This window comes from Ananas comosus, linkage group 16, assembly GCF_001540865.1.
Source record: "Ananas comosus cultivar F153 linkage group 16, ASM154086v1, whole genome shotgun sequence".
Lineage (NCBI taxonomy): Eukaryota > Viridiplantae > Streptophyta > Magnoliopsida > Poales > Bromeliaceae > Ananas > Ananas comosus.
Window position 1 is genome coordinate 5,703,915 of NC_033636.1, and position 15,897 is coordinate 5,719,811.

A 15,897-nucleotide genomic window follows, 5' to 3' on the forward strand; every position below is an offset into this window, starting at 1 on the left:
TTGATTTGAATTGAAACGGTGCTGTTTGGATACACGTGGAAAAATGGCGGCCACGAGCTCTCTCTTCTCTCTATCCTTCGCTCCTTCCCGAAGGCGCTCGATACCCCTCTCTCGTTCGGCGAATCCCTCTTCCGCCCCTTCCGACCTCTCCTCGAAGCCTCAACTAATCGAGCTCGAATTTCTCGGAGTACGTCGAATTCATCCTAAATATATTCCATTCCATTCCATTCCATTCCATTCCATTCGATCTTATATATGCCCTAAACACACACTTACACAGCATTAATTAATGCTCTCGAAACTTTGAGCAGCATTTCTTTTTCTTGTTTTTTCTTTTTTTTTTTTTTTTTTAGAGATGTTGTAGCAGTAATCTTACATTTCATATCATCTTTTGGTAGCTGAATCAAATTCTTACATCGTCCTGAAAATTTTATAAGATTTTATTTAGATTACTGCGTTGCGTTTAGTTCATTCCGCATGTAAAAAATTATTCCAAAGGGCGGAGGATGAGTATTTTACTTTACTGATTCTTTTTATCTTATAAAAAAGGGGCAATTTCATTCGTACCCCTGAAAAGTTCAAAATTATCGTAGATGCCCTTATATAATTTGAAATATCAAAATTGCTCCTACAAATATTTACTTTGTCTCAAAAATACCCTCAACTCATTTTAATCTTAGTTATACCATGATATAATAAAGGTTAAGAATAAAATTATCCATTTTGCCCCTATCAATTAATAATAATCGCTTAATTGGATAATTAACTTAAAGAAATAATTAACTAATGTTATAAACTTTAGACTTACCTATTTCTTTTAAAAAATTTTTTACCTGGTGCATGTAAATATACGGGGAGTTGTCAACATTAACAACAAAAAAAAAAAAAAGAAGAAAAGGAAAAAAAAAAAAACTGGGGAAAAATGGCGGCCACGTAGCTCCTCTCTCTCTCTCCTAGTCCCTTCCGCTCCTTCCGAAGGCGCTCGATACCCTCCTCTCCGTTCGCGCGAAAATCCTCCTTCCGCCACCTTACCGACCTCTTCCCTCCAGCCTAACTAATCGAGCTCGAATTTCTCGGATACGTCGAATCATCCTAATATAATTTTCCATTCATTCATTCCATATCCATCTTATATATGCCACAAAACACCACTTCACAGGCATTAATCAATGCTCTCGAAACTTGTCCAAATGCCCACGGCTCACACCTTTGAGAGTTTCTTTTTTCTTTTTTATTTTTTTTTAGAGATGTTGTACAGTAATCTTCATTTCAATATCATCTTTTGGTAGCTGAATCAACATTCTTCCACCATCAGTCCTGAAAATGTTTTAAGATTTTTATTTAGATTACTGCGTTGCGTTTAGTTCATTCAGCCAATGTAAAAATATTCCAAAGGGACGGAGGATGAGTATTTACTTACTGATTCTTTTTTTACTTATAAAAAAAGGGCCAATTTCATTAGTACCCCTGAAAAGTTCAAAATATCCGTAGATGCCCTTATACTAATTTGAAATATCAAAATTGGCCCTACAAATATTTTCCACTTTGTCTCGAAAAAGCCCTCCCCAACATCATTTAATCTTAGTCTATCTGATGATGTAATAAAGGTTCAGAATAAACATTGTCCACATTGTTGCCCCTGAAACGCTTGAGGCGGCAATAATCCGTCGGTCATTTTTAAAAAATTTTCTTTATCCATTCAGATTTCCAAATATTGTAATCAATTAATAAAGAAATTCCAAATTAAGAGGCTTAATTCGCTAATAATAATTAACTATTAAATGAATTTAAATGCTAGTCTCAACTGAAAATTAGTCCAAACGGTATTAAAACTTAATTGGAATATTATCTCTTAAATTCGTGAAAATTTTTCATTATCTACAAATTTTTTCAATTTAATTATTTAAAACAATTATTGCGTTCATGTAAAATCCGTTGATGTATAAGCAATTTAGTTTGTCCTTTCTGAATATAACTAATTTTTCATTTGAGGCGATTATATACTAATGGCTCTTAGTTGTAATGTATTATAAGTCAACCAATTTCTCTATTTAACGTAGTCAAATAAAAAAATTTATTACTTTACAATCGATGTAGCATATAAACTGATCAGAATCAAAAACGTCCCTTGTTTAGACCCTGACGTACTCGTCGGGTCCAAACCAGATCACAGAAAGATAGATCAGGACTAGAATTACCAGACGATGTGAGATTCTAGAGGTGGCTCCTATGGGTTCAAGAGGTGGCTCCTACCAAATCCGTTGGTGTGGCACTTTGTTCCGCATAGCACTTAGCTCTCATACTTCCGACTGGTATTCGGCTCTAATACCAAATGTAACAATCCAACCCGCTAGCAATAATAACTCGTTGGGCCCAAACCACCGGCCCAAAATGCTTAAGCCCATTTATTATTATTATTAGGGTGGCGTCCTCTTATAAACCCAATGACAACCCATTCTCATCCAATGTGGGACTATTGGGATGTCACAATTGGAAACAGTAATGGTATATGTGCGGTAATCTATTATTATAGTACTGTATTAAATTATACACAACAATGCGGCATTAGTAGTAATCTTATTCACAGGAATCAGATTATCAATTGTGTAGAAATAATTAGGAATGCTGCATAGCGCTAACCAAACGCACCCTAAGGGTAAATTGCACCACTATTCCTCAAATTTTTATCCAAGATTCATTTTATTCCTCGAAGTTCCAAATTTGATGCCAGAAATCCTAAACTCTTAAAAAAGTTTTACTCAAAGGCTGTTTGGTTGCATGTATTTGCAATTGCGCTACAATTGTGCGACTGCATGCACATTCAAATCCGACATTTGTTTTGATGCGTTTGAATTCAACTGCTGTAGTTGCAACTATATGAGACGTCTAAACAGCAACAGTTGGAACTACGCCCAATTGGTTGTAGTTCCAACTAACAACACTTGAAGAGAGTAATTTTAGACAAAGATAAGCTTATCTCCCTAATAACCTTTTTAATTATTTTTTTTTCTTTTCTATTTAGGGGGATAATCTCATCACCCCATATATAAAATTTTTAAATACACTTGTCAACTGCATGCAATCAAAAAAGCATTTATAACTGTAGCACTTTCTATCACATCCAGTCAAACAAGATGCATGTAATTATAATTGCTTCATTTCCAACTGTACGCATTTCCAACTACGTTGATTTATAATTACGTCAAACCAAATGACCCCTTAGTTTCGTGCACAGCTACTATTATGGGGCAAACGATTGTTTACACCCTGTGCATCTGTATATCTATGTATATATATGGTGCATTTATCAACCATTTAATTTATTCCATCTTGTATTTCAATCATATCACCTATTTATTTATAGTTTTTTGGTTCTTAATTTTGAAATTTGACCATTCAATGAATGTGTGAGATGAATGAAGAACCGGAAGATTCATTGTCTATGGACAAATAAATTAGGTGTAGACAATAATTTTACCCTAGGGTAAAGACCAAAAATAAATATTGTTGAAAATACAGGGGCTAAAATGAAATATTTTTTGAGAAGTTCAGAATTACTAAATGTTGATTTTAAACTTCCAAGGGCAAAATGTAAGTTGAGTTGAAGTTCAGGCATTGGTAGTGCAATTTACCCTCACTTAAAATATTAGTCAAAGTTCGAGCAGTAATCATATTGAAATAGAAATCAAAGTTCCTGTTTATTGAAACAAATTGAAGAAATCAAAGTTTGTATTGATTGAAACAAATTCAAGCTCCGTGACCAAAATGAAATTTCACCAAAACATGGGTTAGCAATGTTGTAAATTACCCGTCAATTTTATATCTAATATGAGGAATCCATTGTTTATTTGCAGCCGAAGGCCGGAGGTGATGGTTCTTCTCCTGTGGACAGGGTGACTGCGATCAGCGGAGAGAAGCTCCTCCGCAACATCATGTTGGAGAACAAGATCGAGCTCTATGCCGCATATGTAAGCATAGCTACCCGCATAACTACTATCCTATGATGCTTCATTTCCATAATGTGAAGAAAATGAGATATTTGGATGGTAGGGGAAAGTGATGAATTGTGGCGGTAGGGGAAGCTGCGGCACGTGCATTGTGGAGGTATGCTTGTTGATTTTACGAACCATCTGTGAAATAGGGTACCAAAATGTTATCTTTACAAGCCATGCATTGATAAAGCATACTTCACAAGATAATAAAATGCTACAATTTATCACCTAATGATTTGTAAAATGGTTGCACTTGAGTCCTTACAGAAACAGAATCAAACTCCTCTCTGTGCTATACCATAGGGGGTCTCTTTTGAAATTTGCCCAATTATTGTCCTTTTCATTTATGTTATTTTTGTGATTTGAAGTGATTATGAAATCTTGTATAGGACGCATGTTATAAGGCAAATTCATGCTTAGGAAGCCCATGAGTAGAGTTAAAGTACTGATTGGGAAAGAAAGTGTTTTTCCCCCTCACTTGAGGGTTATTTGATTAGCATTATCAGATTACCATATATTTATAACGGGGAATCAATGGTTCCTCTGAAATCTAACACACAACAAATATTGATACTCAGGGCAGCCCGGATTATCCCCATTTTCTGTTACCACCACCTTCTTTGTCATCGTCACATCGCCACTTTCGTAGCCGTCTGGTTGACATGAGTTGGCCAAAATAAACGGACAATGACTACCAATAAACCATACACAAACGATTGGTTTTGGACATTCAGCGAGGTTTCTATGAAAATTTGGTTTGATTTCCTTTCCTTTGAAAACAATCAGTTTACAACTGAATGTAACCAGAATATTTGCATTGCTTATGCAGTTTGTATGTTTTTTTCCTTCCAAATTTGAATGTACAAGCAATACCTGAACCCCTCAAAAACTGTCAAGTGCTAGGCCATTAGTACTAGCTAGCTTATTGAGCACCTGTGTCAGTTGACACTTAACTTCTTGATTCATTTACATTAATGTATTACTTTCTAGGAGAAATTTAATATGATGAGAATATAAATGGTACTAATGAAGGCACCCTGCGCGTTACGGCGGGTCGATTATGCAAAAACAAATAAATAAATGAAGCTAAAGAAAGAAGTAACAACAAAAATAAAAAAGAGTTAAAAAATAAAAAAGAATAAAAATAAAAGAAACAGAAGAAGAAACAGTAGGTACTACTGTAAAAACATAAGAATAAAAGTATAAGAAGGATAAAAAAAGAATAAGAGCAAACCATAAGAATAATAAATTATATTTTTACGAGTAGTAAAAGTTGATGACTAAAATGTCGTATGCCTCATAGTTTGAGCCAGAAATTGGAATGCATTAAAGTTCGATGACTAAAGTGTCATGCATCTTATAGTTTGAGGACCAAAAGCATAATTTACCCTTTTTATATTTTATTGTTGGAATCAAACGAAGACAGAGTTAAGCATTGATTGGTTTTGTCCAATTAGTAGTTACATTTGAGGAAAGAATCTGTTAAACTATCTAATAAATTTTAGAATGCTTAATTATTAAAATTAAAAGTCGCCTAACCATTTTTTGGATATTCCGAAAGATTTTTAAATGTGAAATTGATCGCTCATCAGACTATAAATATTGCATTGAATTTTGATATTAAAATTAAAGTAAAAACATATAGAACTTTTCTGAATATGAACCATGTTGGATTGACTATCCAACCTTTCAAAATTTTGTTTTTACTATTAACCTTTCAATATGTTAGATTTAAGTCAGTCAATAGTACTTTGACTCAAAATTTGAATGCGTTGTTTAGCTTTACAGATTTTATTTAGTATACTTCATACAATTCTCGCAACTAAATTTATTAAAATAAGAAATTAACTTAAACTCTATCTATCTCTCTTTTATGTATTGTTGTACAATCTATATATACGTGATCAATATTATAAAACCAAAATTTATATTTAATACATGCAATCTCAAGTATTTAAAAGTTATGCATAAAAAATTTACATTTTTTAAATTTTTATAATGAGAGAGAGGAGAATTAGATTGAATTAAAGAAAGGGCCTAATATATAAAAAATCGGTGGAGAGAGGGATATAAGAGAAAAATTAAAATGAAAAAAAGATTGGGCCCTACCCCTATCCCCATCCACTCGCCACATGGATCTAAAACTAAGAATGAGAGAGAAGAGAAAAATTGAGATGAAAAACAACAACAGAAAAGGGATGGTCCATGTGGATCTAAGATGTAGAATTTATTATATTATATTCTGTGTCCAAATTAATGGAGAGAGAGAGAGAGAGAAAGGAAAAATTAAGATGAAAAAAAATGGGCTGAGCCCCACCTCCACCCCCACCCTCACCTATTTGCCACATGAATTTAAAACTGAGAATTAAAGAGAGAGAGAGAAGAAAAAATTAAGATGAAAAACAACAATAAAAAAGGGCTAAGCCCCATCCGTACGCCACCCACTCGCCACGTGGATCTAGAACTAAAAATTCATTATATTATTATATCCTTTGTTCAAATCATTGGAGAGAGAGAAAACGAAAATTAAGATGAAAAACAAAACAAAAAGTTATGTGTAAAAAGTTAATACATACAATCTAAATTATTTAAAAGTTATGTTTAAAAAATTTACATATCTTAAATTTTTATAATGAGAGAGGAGAATTAGATTGGATTTAAAAAAAAGGGCGCAATACTCTATAATAAATCAGTGGAGAGAGGGAAAAGCAAAATTAAGATGAAAAAAAGGGTTGGGCCCCACCCCATCTCTATCCCCATCCCCACCTACTTGCCGCGTGGATCTAAAATTGAGAATCTGAGACTCCAGGTAGTCCTCTATATAAGATATAATAGGGTAAAACTCTTAATCCGGCTATAGCATTTTGGAGTGGTTAGGCTCAAGAGGTTAAAAGAGTTAAACGTACTAGAGGTAGAGTAGCTCTAGGATAGGTGACCTCTGGAAAGTGGTGCGTCACAGTTGGTATTAAAGCCAATTACTAGTCAGAAGTGTGAGATGAGTTTTGACCGAGCCAGGTTATACAGTGGAGAGAGCGATGCTCTCATGCTGATGACTGTTGTAGGTAGAGTAGCGCTCCCCACAAGGTCAGTTAGGACTAGCGAGACGAGTCTCACATCACCTGATACCTATGAGTCTAGGCCTGACAGGAACGTTAGGGCTTAAAGAGGGGAAGAAGGTGAGATCCCAGTTAGTTCTATATATAAGATATAATAGAGCTAAAACTCTTAACTCGGCTATAGAAATTTGAGCGGCGGTTGGGCCCAAGAGGTTAAGAGAGTTAAGCGTGCTAGAGCTAGAGTATCTCTAAGATGGGTGACCTCATGAGAAGTGGTGCGTCACAGTGGAGAAAGAGAACCCCACCTCCACCCACTTGTCACATGAATCTAAAATTGAGAATTCATTATATTATATCCTAATCAATATCAGTGGAGAGAGAGAAGAGGGAACGGAAATTAAGATGAAAAAAAAATAGGCTGAGCCCCACCCCCACCCCTACCCACATCCCCACTCGCTCACCATGTGAATCTAAAACTGAGAATGATAGAGAGAAGAAAAAAATTAAAATGAAAAAAAAACAAAAAAATGGTTGCACCCTAACCCCAGCCCACCCTACCCTCTCGCCATGTGGATTTAAAACCGAGAATTCATTATATTATATTCCCTGTCCAAACCATTGGAGAGAGAGAAGAGGAAAATTAAGATGAAAAATAAAAAAAAGTTATGTAAAAAATTATTTAAAAATTTGTAAAAAATTAATATATGAAAACTAAATTATTTCAAAGTTATGTTTAAAAAATTTACATATGTTTATAATGAGAGAAAAGAATTAAATTAGATTAAAAAATAGCCTAATCCCTTTGTAACAAATTAGTGGAGAGAGAGAAGTGGAGAATTACGATGAAAAAAAGAGTCGCACTCACTCGCCACGTGGATCTAAAACTAAGAATGAGAGAGAGATGACAAAAGTTAAGATGAAAAATAAAAACCAAAAAAGAGCTGGGTCCCACCCTACCCCTGCCTTCATCTACTTGTCACATGGATCTAAAATTGAGAATTCATTATATTATATTCTCTATCTAAATCAGCGGAGAGCGAGAGGAGGAAAGTTAAGACGAAGAAAAAAAGGGCCCAGCCCCAGCCGTACCCCGACCCAGTTGTCACGTGGATTTAAAACTGAGAATGAGAGAGAGGAGAAAAATTACGATGAAAAATAAGAACAAAAAAAAGGCTGCCCCCACTCCTGTCCCCCCCAACTCGTCATGTGGATTTAAAATTGAGAATTCATTATACTATATCCTCTATTCAAATCATTGGAGAGAGAGAGAGAGGAGAAAAATTAAGATGAAAAACAAAAGCAAAAAAAAAAAGGCTAGACCCAACCCCCACCGAGGGGGGGCCCCACCACCACCCACTCGCCACGTGAATCTAAAACTAAAATGAGAGAGAGAAGAGGAAAATTACGATAAAAAGCAAAAACAAAAAAAGGGCTGGATCCCACCCTCACCTACTTGCCACGTAGATTTAAAATTGAGAATTCATTATATTATATAGATGCTTTTTGAAGATTGAGCAAACCAACAATAAAGTAGTTCCTTCAAATGATACGTGGAACATCAGCTTAGGGTGTCAATTGAACTAGAAATTCAGACTTGTAAATTTTTCTGTTTACTTTCCTCTTTTGGGGTGATTACTAAAATAACATGATATAAAGATTTATGACTGGTATTGATGATTTGTTAGTTTGTGACTTGCCTCATTGGCTTATGATTTAGGCAATTGAGATAGAGTGTTTGTTTGAATCTTTTCCTACTTGTTCTTAAATTGACGGTCTAAATCTTTTTGGCTCTCTATATAAATGTATAGAAGAGTTCATTCTGCCTAAAAATGGCTCATTGGCTTGATTGCCTTGTCAATCTTGATTCGTTGAAGTAGATTAGATAATGAATTGAACTCAAACTTCATACACCGGGAATCTGGATTTGTCAAGTCTGAATTTATTATGAAAGCTAGAGCTTACCTGAGAAATAAAGTCACAAAGGCAGGAACTGGATCATAAACTATGTTTTAGGGATATACAAGGATACAGAATTTGTTGGAAGCAACTTAAATCAGCAGTGATGCCACTAACCAAGTTACAGGAGGACATAATGTACCCAAGAAGAGCAATAGGGGATACTCAACTTGGGAGATGGGAAGTTCTGTCCATAATCAGATGATCAGGTCATCTTTTGATTTAATCATGGACGACCGATAATAAATAAACTAAGACTTGTTATTGAGTAATGTCCATAATCAGATGATCAGGTCATCTTTTGATTTAATTATGGACGACTGATAATAAATAAACTAAGACTAGTTATTGAGTATCTCTGTGCTATTGGCATAGTTTTAGATTATACGTAAATTAACATGGTTTTAGATAAACATAAACTAAGACACTTTGAATGGAAAAAAGTTATGGAATTTCCATGACATGTTATTGAATAAACTGTGCCTAGGCCACTACAACTTCAGCTTGGCATTTACATGTATAATGCCACAATGTCATACTGGCCAGAGTGGGGCTTTGATGCATTTATTTTGCAAATCTATGACCTTACTTGTGAACTAGGATGCTTCACTGCTTTCATTTGTTAGCTCTAGCAGTTTCTTAAAATCCTAACTTCAGTTCTTTTCTTGCATTGGTGCTTTCCCTAGTAGTAGGCTATGCCCAGGCTTCTGAATTTATCTAGGTTGAACTAGAACCAAGTTTCGTGAGACAAAATTAACTGCTCTGCTTGATCATTGAGTTCGATGTGGAAAGTCTGCCTTACTATCTCAAGCCCCGTAAACTCTTGAATGAGCTATTGAGGTGACTAGAAAAGAGTTGTTGCTTCTACATCTTTCATACCATCAGTTATTGATTGAAATGAACTATCACATCACAAGAATGCAGCAACAATTGTAGCTCCATCGTTAGTCTGTCGAACTTACCGCATTCATTTTCTGAAAGCTATAGCCTAACAATCTCTATTTCTGCTCGAAGTCAGCTTATTGCCTCCATCTATTCTGTCCCAAAAGTTTACTAGTTGGACATTTTGAATGAATTTGAAGTGTACTATTGTCAATCTTGCAGATTATTGATGGCAAGGAACTCTTGAATGAGCGAACAAACACTGAACTTCGGTACCTGAAAAAGGCATGTTGTTCTATTTATCAACTTTAAACTAGTTTGTGCTGCTCAACGCCAAATTTTAGAATGGCACATGATATTACTGTGTTAAAGACGTATAAAGATTACTGTGTTAGTATCTAAGAGTTCAGTTTTTTTGTTTTCTATGGACACCCTCAGCTAACTGTAAGTTTGATCACTTATCCTTCTATTTTATGCACTTGCCGTTGGAATTCATTGAAGTTTCAGTTTGTTGGTTACGCAACAACACTTAATGAAGGTGTCATCAGTCCTTGTTGGAAAATCTACAGAGATAGAGGGAAGGTGTCAAATTTGAAAAAACAGAAAAAGTTTTAAGGGAAACGATAGGAAAAAAAAAAGAAAAGAAAAAGAAAAAAAGGAACTTGAAGCAGAGAGGGTCTCATGAAAAAAAATGATGTGGAGTTGAAGCATGCAGTATTTTACCTTAACTACATAATGTTTACATGGAGATTAGCTTTTCGGTTATCACCTTTGCAACTTTGTTTTTAATTGCTAATAAAGGGTGAATACCTCTAATGGTTCTTGAACTTTCCAAAGGACTCGTTTTGGTCCCTGTTCTTCCAAAGTGGATGAGTGATACTGAAATTTTGGTAAGTGTTCCAAGTGAGCAATATGTGTCATTTTTCATCATTGGCAGAGATGCTGAAATGACTGCCGCACCGTTCTCAATGTCGCTCAAGGTGATGTGGCTGCCTTGTCAGCACTTCCATGACTCAAACTTAAGCTGATATGACTACCCTGTCAGCTGACATGGCTACCGTTCAGCTTTGTGATCACTCAAATGCTTCTGAACACTCATCGAAATTAGCATTGCGGTTTGCTTATGGAAAGATTGGGGTTCATTAGTGCAGTAGAAGATCACATGCATTGGAACCCATGGTTATGGACCGGGGGTTCGTTAGTGCAGTTTACTCATAAAATCAATATATCTACTGTTAACTTTATTTTCTTCTTATTCTTTGACAATTACAGAAACCCGAGTCTTGGAGACTTGCCTGTCAAACTATCGTAGGCAATAAAGAAAACTCTGGCAAGGTATGCTTAGATTTGTTTTTTTTTCTATTATTCTGCAGAATTTGCAATTGCTTTCCATTTGCAATTATCTAACGATTTTGACGACCAACTTTGTCAGTGCATTTGATGCTGCTTCTATGCATGAATTATACATTTTTTCGGTATATTTCACTTCTTCAATCTTAATTTAACGAACTCGGTCCTATTTTCTTCTCTCTTGATAATAGTTTGTGAACCTACCAGTTATGCTAATGAGTGGCATATCGACTTACCGTTACTACTAATTTTTTTTGAACTTTATAGCTTTTTCAAAATGACTCTTTGAACTTCGAATTTTGCAACTGGACCTCCAAAACTTTATTAAATAGTTCAATTTGCTATTCTCCTTAAGTATAGTTATTAATTGAACAGCCATGCTTGCGTCATGCATATTTTACAGATGATGATCTTATAAAACTCCAAAATAATAAAATGGAAAAAAAAAAAAAATCTACTTCTTGCCTTCCATGAATGAAAGAAAAGCATCAAGAATATTGAAGAATGGGATGAATCCTCCTATATTTATTGCTCTTTTCAAGCTTCAGAATGGTAATAAGAGATTTTGCTATGATTTAAAGCTTCACAAGATCACGTGAAGGATATTTGTTTAGAAGGGCTATGTTGGTATTACTTCGGTTGAGAAGGGCGTTTTGAACAGCTCAATAAAGTTAAAGGGGGCTATTTGCGCAAGTTTTGCAAGTTCAATGGGTGTTAGTACAGTTTCCCCTTTTCTTTTTTCTTTAGTAGCATATGTTTTTGAGAATAACAGTTGTTTCACCTTATTTTAACGTGGTATCGGAGCCTCTCAACTTTTCTCTCATTTAATTCAAGCGCATGTCTCGGGCTTATCAAAAAGCTTGATGTTACATACGAGGTGGTTTTTGAAGAATAATGATTGTTTCAAATTTTTTACGAAATTTTAATGAATAGAATTTGTGTATAAAAGGATAGAAAATTCTTATATTATTTTCCTTCTTCGCAGGTAGTTGTCCAGCGAATGCCCCAATGGAAGAAATGATTTGTGCACCTTTGTTGATTATGGTTCAAATCACTTTGCTATATTATTCATTGTATTTGAAATACACAAATATTAAACCCATTTTGGTGTTCAATAGTATTTTTATTTATATTGGAGTGTAGAATGTGGGAGACAAAGAAATAAGGTTCGCGACACACGGATCTTTCAAAATAAAGTTTAAATGAATGATTATTTTTAATCCTAGTAATTCGTATAGTAATTTTCGTTCGGCTTACATCATTGGCTCTCTTACATCATTGGCTCTGTTGGCTTAAATGGGTCACTATTCTGTCATGTGACGGAAGGTCGTGTTGAGCGAGTCATGTTCGAAATGGCGTGAAGCTGGAAGGGCCGAGTTATGTTCGAAGTGGTGTGAGGCTAGTTAGGCTGAGTCATAATCGAGACCCGTAGGTGTTGTATCTATGCACTTTATGTGAATTGATTATGTATTTATAACAACTCGAGCTTTTGGGATTAATGATTAGCGTCACCAATACGACAAGTTGGTATCAGAGTCAATTATCAGCTAGAAGTGTGAGATGAGTCTCGGCTTAGCTGGGTTATACAGCAGGGAGAGCCGGGTTTCATGCTGATGACTGTTGTGAGTAGAGTGCGGCTTACTACAAGATTGGCTAAGACTAGCGAGACGAGTCTGAGCCTGACGAGAACATTAGGAGCGTGCTAGAGGTAGAGTAGCTCTAGGATAGGTGACATCTGAAAAGTAGTGCGTCTCCCATCCTAGGACTAGAGTTAAGCGTATTAGGACTAGAGTAGTTTTAGAATGGATGACCTCCTGGGAAGTGGGGCGACATAATTGGTATCAGAGCTAGAGGTCACGGATTCGATTTTTATATGCTGCGAATATGTGCAGGTGTTCGAGGAGGGATTGTTGGCTTAAATGGACCAGCATTCTGCCCTGTGGTGGGAGGTCATGTTGGACCAAGTTATGTTCGAAATGACATGAGGCTGGAAGGGCCGAGTTATGTTTGAAGTGGCGTGAGGCTGTTTGGACCGAGTCACAATCAAGACCCATGACTGCTGTATCTATACGCTTTAAATAAATTAATTGTGTATTTCTAATAGCTCAAGCTTTTGTGATTAATAATTAGCACCAACAATAAGACAAGGTCAAATAATTTAGAGCGATTTGGGGAAAAAAGCTTTTCGGCTTACATGTATCCTCCAATCCCAGTAAGCACAAAACTCACTTTGTATAGTGGATTCAATTATTCATCTGAAATGTATTGGCTACTGTTAACGAGCGGAACAAAGGAAGCTGTGGACTCATTTCATAAATGAGCCAAGCACGAGTTGACTCCTTAAAGTATTGAGCTGAAATACTCGGCTTGTGTTCAGCTTATTTATTAATGAGCCGAACACGAACCGAACATGAGCAGAATATGAGCCGGCTCACGAATAAGAAGTTAAAAGAATTAGAAAGGCTATACATAAGAAATAAATTTGTGAGATCTTATACATTATACTTTGAGTTAAAATTTTACAAATATATGAGTTTTTCTACAATTGAGTTGGGTTTTATGTTTAGACTAGAGTAAAAATCAAATAATAAAAAATTGTATTTTATATATATATATATATAGAGAGAGAGAGAGAGAGAGAGAGTTGAGCTAGAATACTATCGGTAGTAAACTAGCCGTTTTACTACTGATTTGTTTTCGATGACAGAACTTCCAAATTGACGATCGACTCCGTTGAACATGATCTATACCATTTAAAGTGTTTAGAAATCAAATTTCAAATCTTTTCGACATCATTTGCCTAATGATCAAGGGTTAAAATTTGTAATTTTAATGGTCGATAAGCGGCGTTTTCTCGTTTAACGGCGTAAAGATACCAAATCAATTGAATTTTTGTTAGAAAATTTTTTAAACTATTTAAAACAAGATCTATACTCTTGATCTTGATTACACGACTCCTATCATTATTTTTTAAAGAGTATTCATTTCAGCCATTCATTTTTCTGTTCACTTGATGGATAAAAGAATAATATTGAAAGTGCGTGAAATTTGATTTCTAGGTAGTTTAAATGGTTTAGATCATATTTAACGGAGCCGATCGTCAATTTGGAAGCTCTATCACGAAAACAATCGGTAGTAAACGGCCGTTTACCACCGATAGTATTCTAGCTCAACTCTCTCTCTCTCTCTCTCTCTCTCTCTCTCTCTCTCTCTCTCCTATATATATATATATATAGGGTCCGGCTACTATCTATTAATAGGATTGAGACTCTTGTCCTATCAAGTCGATTTGAATGATCGAACTTCAAATTGATAATCGGCACCATTGAAGTTGATCTACACAATTAGAAATGTTTAGAAACCAAATTTGTAATATTTAAAAATCATTATCAAGTTCATCTTAAGAGTTGAAAAATGAACGGTCATAAATGAATAACCTTCTTAAATAGAGGTTAGACTTTCTCAGTTCGTAATCAGAGTTATCAAACATTATCTTAATCAGTATAAAAGAATTTTCTATCAAAAATTCAAGCAATTTGGATGCTCTACACCGTTAAACAAGCAAACGGCAATATAGATCGTCAAAAATTGTCGAATTTACACACTTTGATCACCATAGTAAACATATCAAAATTTATGAAATTTAGTTTCTAGATATTTCAAATACTCTAGATCAACTTCAACGGCTCCGATTCATCGATTCGGAATCTCGATCATCAAGAACAATTTGATAGGACAAGTGCTCATATCCTATTGAATAGGATAGTAGCATTAGCCTATATTATATATATATTATATATATATATATATATATATATATATATATTTATATAAGGTATATATATATATATATATAGTGGTAGCTACTATACTATTGATAGTACCAAGCCTTGGTACTATTGAGTTTTCTACCGTTAGATCTACTCTTTGATCGTTTCACCCGTTAGATTATACTATTAAACCAACCACCACTCACCCTATGGAAACGCTATCATCCTAACGCACATCTTTTTCATCCAACGGCCGAAAAATTAATAGTACCAAGAGACTTGATACTATTGATAGTATAGTAACATAATTCTCTCTTCTCTATATATATATAGAGAGAGAGAGGTCCGGCTGAGATACTATTGATAGCACAGAGCATTTGGTGCTATCAAGTTTTCTGCCGTTAGATTTACCTTTTTATCATTTTATCCGTTCATAACTATTCAACTAACCACCCACTCAAACCTAGGGGACTCACATCATCCTAACCGATATCTTTAATCCAATGGCAGAAAACTTAATAGCACTAAGTCATTGATGCTATTTAATAGTATTTCAGCCTAGTTCTATATATATATATATATATATATATTATATATATATATATATGATATATATATAGTTTCGCGCTACTATGCTATTAATAGCACGAAGCACTTGGTGCACAAGATTTTCCGCCGTTAGATCTACCCTATTGATCATTTTCATCCGTTAGATCATACTATTCAACCAACCACTCACTCAAGCCTAGGGGATCCACATCATTCCTACTGTCGCTATATTAGGCAGCACACAGCAGCCCTTGTGCTCTAGTTCCTAACCGTCTATCAATTTTGATGGATAGTTAGGGTAAAGAGAAAAGAAAAATTTGAGAGAAATTTAAAAGATGAGAA

General features: G+C 35.0%; 1 protein-coding gene across 4 annotated transcripts; it reads left to right on the forward strand.

The window, feature by feature from the left end:
- On the forward strand, nucleotides 40-12,465 carry LOC109722557 (photosynthetic NDH subunit of subcomplex B 3, chloroplastic-like). 4 transcript variants are annotated; one of them, XR_002219505.1, is made up of 8 exons: nucleotides 40-187; nucleotides 3,855-3,968; nucleotides 4,051-4,104; nucleotides 10,109-10,171; nucleotides 10,824-10,866; nucleotides 11,159-11,221; nucleotides 11,818-11,949; nucleotides 12,222-12,465. XR_002219505.1 is itself a non-coding variant. In XM_020250650.1 (6 exons), the coding sequence occupies exons 1-6, from the start codon at nucleotides 44-46 to the stop codon at nucleotides 12,255-12,257; spliced, it is 474 nt and encodes a 157-aa protein (XP_020106239.1). In that variant the 5' UTR covers nucleotides 40-43; the 3' UTR covers nucleotides 12,258-12,465. The 4 variants fall into 4 exon arrangements, 1 of the variants encoding a protein (XP_020106239.1); XR_002219506.1 differs by lacking the exon at nucleotides 11,818-11,949; XR_002219504.1 differs by lacking the exon at nucleotides 10,824-10,866.

Coding starts and splice junctions, on each gene's coding strand:
- LOC109722557 (XM_020250650.1), top strand. CDS start 44: ATGGCGGCCACGAGCTCTCTCTTCTCTCTATCCTTCGCTCCTTCCCGA. Junction 188..3,854: donor TCGAGCTCGAATTTCTCGGA/GTACGTCGAATT, acceptor GTTTATTTGCAG/CCGAAGGCCGGAGGTGATGG. Junction 4,105..10,108: donor GCGGCACGTGCATTGTGGAG/GTATGCTTGTTG, acceptor TCAATCTTGCAG/ATTATTGATGGCAAGGAACT.